We start from the raw sequence: 8,909 nt of genomic DNA on the forward strand, positions 1-8,909 counted from the left end.
CATACATATACCTAGCGGAAGAAGAAGCTTAACCTCCCTTCCCAATATTCTGGAATTCCCTCTTGCCTCTGATTTTCTGCAAATTTTCTGCTGAGCCTCCTTAAGTCTTACTTTCAAGTGCTGATGCTTTTAAAAGGTGGTACTCTACCTCAAGTGAAGTTTACACACTGTTATCACTTTAGAGCTTTTAAGAACATCACTTTTTAGTGATGGCTCTACAAAATCATGGTGACGAATGGAGTGGATAAAATCTTTATTTCACTTAGACCAGTGAAATTTCTTGAAGAGTGTTATATTCTTCATACAAAATAAATAAATAAATAACAAAAGGGCATAGGTATCCAGTCTTTATTGTTCCCACTAATTGCATTCATGTTAATCCATGTGAATCAGTTTTTACGTTATATTTAGAGAAGGCTGTGACTCAAGTAATATTGCTGGTGGGTTTCTAAAACATTGTTATTGCACATTCCTAATGCTTAATAAATAATAACCCATTAAGAATTCACTGTTAGTAATGGAGAAATTTTCAAGAACATGCTCAAGCTGTTGCAGGTTGTGTGACTATCCAACCCAAAAAGAAACTTCTCCAGAAACCATCTTTTATCTCTATCAATGCACTAACTCTCCTCTGACTCTGGTTTGACAATGCAATAAATCCAATTTCATAGCTGCTGGTACATGACCAAATGTAATGTCCACATGAGACAACCTATTAAACTGCCACAAACTCACTCACTTGGCCAGTTCAGAGTTTCTAAACCACTCTGACCAGGTAACTGCATGGGCGGCTCTTCACCTGAAAGAAAATAGGTTTCCTGCATCACTCTAACCTTATGCTGGATCAGGTATTGTCTATTTTCTTGAAGCCAGCAGGAAAGCAGAAAGCTGGCATTAGGATGATGTTGTGTGCTTTGGCTAATTTGAAATACAGCTGCGCTCACATTTCATTTGGCTCAAACTTCTACTGATACAGTAGAGAACAGATAGCGTACTATTAATTGTGGAAACCAGTCCTCAAGTCTGCCTGACCATATTTTTGAACTGTCCTCTGGTGTGTACATATAGGTAAACAAGTTTGCGTTTTCACATATGGGCTCTGTTTTGGGACAGAAAATCAACAATCAATGAGTTAGAGTTACAGGTCTTTCTACTGAAAGTCAATATACCAATCCCACGATTTCATCAAAACTTCAGGGTAGAACTTCACTTGAAGCATTAAAATCTGGCACAAGCAGGCTACAGACTAGAAGACATGTAGATGACATCTTGATACTCATCACAAATAAAGCCAAAGTTCTTAACTGATCAGCCATTGACTAAGAATTCATAGAAACCTCCTGAAGCCTCCTGGCTGAATGCACAAAAAAGTGTGATTGAATCTAGTATTTCAGGCAATAATCCAATCACACAGAGGGATCCAAAGAAGATTCTCTGCAACCACAGCCAAAACCCACAAAAATGTGTTATGTTTTGACAGCGTTTTGTTTGGGATCAATATGCAAGGCAATATTTCTGATGTGTAAATTAACTTCTGGTTTGTTAATCACTTAGAGGTCTGAATCTGTGAGAAAAGCCAAATGTCCTAATTCTGGGTTTTGTGTTTGCATTAAAAGTCTCATTTTCTATTTTTCTGTGTCTACTGAGAGGCAGTGTTCCAGGGAGCACTGGAGAAGTGTCACCGCAGATAAACTCCTTCTGTACTAGTATTTAACAACACTCTACAGCTGAGATTCACTTGCTAACACAGCTAGGATTGTTACCCATACAAATCTTCTCCTCTTGTTGAGAAAGGTCTGAACATACCATTTAGCACAAATGGCTCTTTGGTTACTGGTTTTGGGTTTTTTGTTTTTGTTTTTTTTTTTGGTGGGAGATTGTTTCACGTACCTCCAATCTTGGCATTAAAGGCGATTCCTACTGTGCAGTGTGAGTTGTTTGCCGTGGCTGCCACTTCTCCAGCACAACGGGTTCCATGCCTGCAGTCAGACAAACATTTTTCCAAGTAAGAACAGACTGTTGGGATTAAAGACTTTGACTTTGCTCATCCTCAGGTGCTAAAAGCATAATGGTTCACAATGTCTTGCACTACTTAATCCCTTGTAGTAATTTATACCCATGTTACAACATTCCTCCAAACACATTTTAACATCACTATCACAATCCTATTAAACTCTTTAATTGTAGGCTTTCTAGCTACTGGAAACATGGACAGTTTTAACAAAGAAAACATGATATATAACCCCCAGCACAGAAAGAAGTCTTGGATAGCAGTTCTTGATTTTGAACCACATCTTACATTTTGGACAGAAGTTTTGTTCTGCATTCTTCTATAGCCACTCATGTTGCTAGCATGTACATCTCCACACAACCTCAAGCAGGCACAGCATGTACCACACATTTTCATGAGGAAGGTAAGATTGTGCAAATGCCCACGGTGCTCTTTAGAGGCAAGCTTAAGACTTGCCAGGTATGCTCAAAGCTTCTGCATGTCCTGATCACGCCTTGGGCCAACCCTGCAAGTCTTTCTAGGAGCAGAAAAAACAACTGAAGTACCTCCACATCAGAGGTATATACCCTAAGCCTGGAAGCAGAGCTGGGCTGTAAGGGTATTAGTCTTAACAAGCTGAAGGAAAACACAAAACCTCCAATGGTTGCTCACCCCCTTCCCCACTATGCAAAGCCACAGTGGGATGCCCTGCCTAGCCCTGATCCATGTTTTCTATAAGGTGGCAGTGGTCATCCATGCGGCCACCATGGTAGGAAAGCTGTCTCTGCTTTTTGTGAGTTTTGCCCGCAGTACAGGTTTCACCGGGTGTTTTCTACCAATAAGTTTTGCCCTCATCCTTGAGCAGTTAAGCAGCAACATTGCAGAACTGCGACCCAAGTAGCAAGGAGCAGAAAGGGAACTTTAGAGAGCTGCTGTAGAGAGGAGATACAGAGTTTTAGATCAGACAGGAAAAGAGATGGGGAATTGATGAGTCAGAAATAGAAAGAAAATGATCAGGCTTGGGTAGCCACAAAGAAAGAAGTCTATAAATATAAGGCAATAAATAAGAACATGGCAAGCACTTCAGAAAAGGCTAAGTGAGGTCAGTTGTGTACACAGGCACTCTTCTGCTGCTGGTGGTTGACAGACTTTCGATAGAAGCATGTGAAGAACATGGGTGTTTTTGCATTAATGTTGATGACAATATTACAGACAAGAATCACAGTTGCTTTCTCTTGGTACAGCTTGTTTTGGGTTAAGTCATTCCTTATTTCCCTACTAGTAGTGCCACTTTTTTCCCTTAACCTTTTGAGACACTTAGATGAGAAACACTAAGATAACTTGTTAGGAACAGATTAATGTGAAACAACAAACAGGACTAGGAAAAAAGAGAGGAAATGAAAAAATAAGCAATATAAGTGATCAGTGCTAACCTGTTAGAATTTCAAAGGAGATCATTCAGTTTATCAGAAAGATATATATATATATATATATAATCTATGAGAAACGTGTAATCTTTATGCACAAAATCAAAGTGAGAAGTTGGATGCTGATAAATCCTAAAGCTGGATTAAGGTCTCACAATTGTATGTACATCTCAACTAATTTACTATCAATCCATTCACAATTCATCCTTTGGTTGCCAGATTTGATCACAGAATTTTTCAAGACTGAATTTTAAGTTCATTTTTCATATAAAGCTTAATTTTCAAGTCTAATTTACTTCATTTGAATAGAGCCTACTTAACTCTAATTGATAAACCAATGCCTTATCCTATTACAGAATTATTTTGAAAAGCCTGAAGAATAAATAATTCTGTAATCACAGATGAAAATAAGGGTTTTTTTAAAAAAATCTTTCTTCATTTTCAAGTATTTTCAAATAGTGTTTTAGCTCTGTGTTTGTTTGAAGTAGTATCTTTTTAAAATATATTAATATTTATAGGAAAATGCCTGTCTTGAGAATTATTTACAAGACACAAGATTCCCAAACTTCCCTTCTTCTCATTACGATTTTGTTAGGTGCCACATATAAGCTTAGAGGCATTATCAGTCAAATATCAAAGCACAGATGACTGTACTCTAGAAATATAGAAAAACCTGCATCTCAGTGCATATAATATATTAATAAATCACAGCCTGCTGGTGGCTGAGCCACAGGTTCCCTGGTGGAGACTGCATCGGCAAGAAACTCCTCCAGTGTACCAATTTTGAGGAGCAATGATGAGAAGAAGATTTTTCAGTAGAGAAAGGGGACAGATAGAAACCACACCTGGAGGAGGGAGGCTGCTGGAAGAAGAATGGAAGAAACAGTTCAAGTTTCTCCGGGGTTCCCAGTGGCTTATCCAGATACCTGTTAACTACATCCACTGAGCATCATCAAAAGGGTTAGATTTCCACCAGATCAGCCAACACACCCCTGTCATCCCAGGCCGCGTAGTGTTTGTAGAAGGGAAACAGAGATGAGTGGCAGCCATGGGAATGCACCTCCCAGCAGAAACCCACAGTAACAGGGGTTAACAGCAACATGAAACTGTAGCCTGAATTCCAGCTGAAGTAGAAGTAGGCACAGTGTTAGATGTAACTTCAGTAAGAGGCAGCTGAGGCTTTAAAGGCCTGGTATGGAAGTATCATGACACATATTTATTGAATTAAAGCACAGTAAGAAACTTTGTATAAATTTCTCATAGACAAAGAGCATATTGGAGAGAGAATTAGGTCTTTGGACAGTTTTACACCATATGAGTTAAATCAGCTTTGCTGAATATTTCACTAGTCCTCATGTATTGAAAAATCCTTCTTTTTATCATATTTTAAGTCCAGTAATAGTATAAATTTATTTTGTAAGCAGATTTTTATATTAGAACCTTGCTTCTCTGCCAAGATTATTGTTACTTGCATTCTACATTTATAATGGAAATGACTACATTAAAAGTTGTTTTACTCATATTGAGGTCATATGTATAAAATTTCTCTTCTTACAATCAGTTTCCCACTGTGTGAATTAACCATATATACAACTCGATTTGTTTTCTTATGTTATCTTTTATGGGTCTTTAAGTAATATTTCAATTATGCTGTGAAAGGAAGACTTTCTAAAAAAATCTGCATCTTTCCACACTGCTTTTAATTTTTCCTGTCCTAATCTTTGCTTGAGGTCTTCTGTTTGGAACAGACTTTGAATTCTGCAATTAAAATTAGAAAAGCCTTCAGATTAATTATTACACTAATTAGTTAATTAACTTGATAAACAAATATGATGAAACTGATGCCTGAAATTTCTTAAATCTGTTTCAAAGCTATGAAAACTTCTACTCAGCATGAAAGCCTGAAAAACTATAAACAGTTTATGGAGGCAACGTAATCAGTAACAAGAGGTGAAACAAGGCACTTTCAAATTAGCATTTTTTTGTGAGAGTATATATATCAAAACACAACAATCTCCTGTCTTTTTGCAGGCTGCCTGTGTCACATACAAGTTGTTCAAAAAGTTGATGCAGTCCTAGAAGAAATTAGGACTTCTTTTCTACAAAGGGCTATTCTGATAAACTTCAAGGATCAATGCCTCATTTCACTGGATCCTTTACCAGCTTATGTTGAAGGGAAATAAGTTCCCAGGCTATTAAATGGCACTTTGAAGAGACACTTAGCTAAAAGGTTTTTCACTTGTCCTTTGTATTAATGTCAGGGTAACTGCAGTATCACAGAATAGAAACATGAAAGAAAGCTTGGTTATGAGACATTTTACCCATCTATGAATGGGTCTACTACCTGGAGTCTAACAGAAAGAAAAGGAATGGAAAGAAAAAAAGGGGGTTTTGTTGTTGTTTGTTTGGCTTATAAGGAGAGACATGAAAAAAAATCACTATTCAAAATCAGACTTAGGCTTAAGAGGACATCAGGTAAAATAAATAAGATGTCAATGCATTATCTTAAAAAAAAAAAGTACATTCTTACAAAGCTGACCAGCAATTTCCACCACAAAACCATCTTTTATGATTCTGCCTAGCTTTAGCTGCTTTTGCTAATTTTTCCATTCCAAGCAAATTCCAGTACAACTTTTTCAGAACCATACTTACTTTCTTTTTTGAATATTAGAGAAACAGAACACAAAGAACAAAGAAAATATGCATGCAATGAAGATTTATTTTCTTCTCTTTTTATAAGGAGGAAATTTGTCTGTCTTTCATTAAGTAAGGTGTCAGGAAGGTATTGAAGACCTAGTCAGGAAGATCTCAGTAAAGACAAATTTTTTACCTTATGATGCCCTCACTATTATATGAAGAACTTGAAATAAATTGTTGAAGAAATACACTTTCATGAAAAGATGTATGTTACTTTCTTCTGCTGTATGCATGAACAATGCTCAAGCACCTGGATGCTAAAGCTACAGTCTTTTAACAGCTCTCTAAATATGAGAGACATTTAAGAGGTACATACTAATCTATTGCTCAAAGTAACTTTTTCAGTTAACAGATTTTTTCTGAGACAGAAATGGCTCAGTATTTCAGGCAATGATGGAAAGAGAAGAGGCGCATGTTCTGTGATTGTCTGTCACTCTCCATCCCACTGACATAATTGAAACATAAGACATCTTTCAATAATCATTCTTTATTTGCCTTTCAGAAAAGGAAGAAAGTATAAGGCACCAGTAACATTTTTAAGACAGAAGTTAATTAAAGTTGGGTCTGAAAGTTTACTGTAAGGAAATATTGAGAGTTCATGAAGACATCTGCTGGTAATGTGAAAATGTAAATTGGCTTTGCTTTTCAGAGCCTCTGCCTCTGATAGCTATTCTTTGAATTCCAAAACCACTATGACCATGCATTTCTTTGCCGTGTTTTACTCTTCTGGAGTTCATCAAGTATTGCAAACACAAAAAGCTCAGTGGACTGGAGTGAAAAGTCCTCCAGCTTTTCATGACACTAACGTTATAGCCAAGCCTACTTCAACCTGTCACCAGTATCTTTTCATAATGGGAACTTAAGAAGTAGAGTTTCAAAGTACCTCAGTGTAAGCCCATCGCAAACATCTCTGGGCATACCAGTAATTTACTGGGTGTTTCTAAGAGAGACACAGCACAGGAATTAACTCGTAAACAAATCAAGAAAACAGCGCAGATTTTGCAGGGGTTGTGTATGATGCGAGTGTATCTGTTGCTTGCTTGTTTGGGGTTGGTTTTGCTTTTTTTTTTAATTCAGGGAAACATCTACAAAGAATAAATCTTCACATCCTTTGCAAATTCTATGCTGCACATACTTTAGCAGTAGATGTTAAATAATTGTAAAAACATTAAAACAGATAGGTTAAAAGTTTACATAAGGTTACACACATTTTAATAGGCTGTGCTTGAACAACCTATTTTTTATAACTGTCAACCTCCTTCCTCAGCATAATTATGTAATAAACATATTCCCTATGCATAAAGACAAGACATTAATACAAAGAAAAATAATTACTTAGTTTTCATTATAAACTACGGAATCCCAGGGATGGAACCTGTAACATGAACTCAACAATGTAGATGGTGGACATTGAAAATTATAAGACTAAAGGAACTTCAAATATTAAAATAATTTTCAAACCTCTACAGAGACAGGAAGAATGGAATTTTAGGAAATTCTAGGAATTTTTCCTTATCTGGAAAATATCTGAGCTGGTATTTATTTTTTACAAAACTCTTCTTCAGTTAAATTTTCAAATGTTTTCAAAGATCTCTTTTACACTGGAACACCTTTGAAAACAGGAAAACATCACTATCTTAGACACTACAATGTAATACCTGCTGGAGGACATACATGTTTTAACACCAATCATCAGAAATTAAATTTATCAGGATTGCATTTTATTGCATTCCAGAGTAATGTATTATGTAGAAAGCAGAAGAAATAATGCTTTAGGCCTGTTAATATATAACAGGTCTCTAACAACCTGGAGGATGAAAAATGCTTTCTAAACTGGCACTAGGTTGGGATGTTGTTCTAGGAATATGTGAAAAAGGAGATATAAAGGAACTGTCAGAAGGTAAAAGCATGGGCAAGGAAAACCTCAGTCTTTAGCCTTTAAAACACATTCTGCTGCAGCTGAAAAAATATAAGAATAAATATATTTCACAAAGGAGAGATATTTGGATACTAACAGTGGATAAAGAGATAACAGAGAAAATGTGAAAAGAGTTAGACAAACCTTCCATGTGATATATCAGGAAAAATGCCAAAGACTTGGGTGTTACATCACAGACAGAATACTGCTTCTGAGCATCACAGAGTTGTAACGCAGTTACAGCACAAGACTTGAGTCAAGGCCCCCAAGACTTTTTGCATGACTATGGGAAGTTACTTAAAGAATAACTTGAAAATATCTGATCTATTTCTCACAAATAAAATCAAGGATGACAGCTTTAAACAAACAGATGGAACACTTCACATCTCAGACATGCACTTCTTCAATTTAACAGCACGGGTAACAGCAATACTGCCTTGACACTAAGTTTGTTAGCTGCTAGTGAAAGCAGCTAATTTCTCACAAGTTTTGATACGAGACCAGCAAAGATTGTGCTTCTACAATATTAATTACTATTTTATAATTTTGTTTTTGTGAGTGGGCAAATTAATCTCAGTATGTAAAACAAATATGCCTTTTTTCTGCATTTTCCACCAAAGGCAAAACTAACAATGAATAGAGGTTCTCACGGAACAGATGAAGCATGACATAGAATGAGAAACAGCAAACAAAATCAGCAAACAATATATTTACTTAAGTACATAGTTCTATGCATCAAAAACAGTATGTCCTGGTTTGAGCTGAAGCTTCCTTGTTTTGGGGAATGGACAAATAGAATTATTCCATGCAGTGCAATAATTCCACATTTAATTGGTTAAGGGGGTCAGGTGAACGTAACGTTACGTCGGGAGCCTTT

The 8,909-nt window shown here is 36.5% G+C and overlaps 1 protein-coding gene across 1 annotated transcript in view; it reads right to left on the reverse strand.

Annotated features, from left to right (window-relative positions):
- Positions 1-8,909, reverse strand: part of LOC104500709 (proprotein convertase subtilisin/kexin type 5-like) — a 138,905-nt gene that overhangs the window by 62,300 nt on the left and 67,696 nt on the right. The window contains exon 6 of the mRNA XM_010144404.1: positions 1,891-1,979. Coding sequence (XP_010142706.1) covers positions 1,891-1,979 — 89 coding nt within the window. The remainder of the gene's footprint in view (positions 1-1,890; positions 1,980-8,909) is intronic.

Source organism: Buceros rhinoceros, unplaced genomic scaffold (assembly GCF_000710305.1).
Source record: "Buceros rhinoceros silvestris isolate BGI_N320 unplaced genomic scaffold, ASM71030v1 scaffold1701, whole genome shotgun sequence".
Classification (NCBI taxonomy): domain Eukaryota; kingdom Metazoa; phylum Chordata; class Aves; order Bucerotiformes; family Bucerotidae; genus Buceros; species Buceros rhinoceros.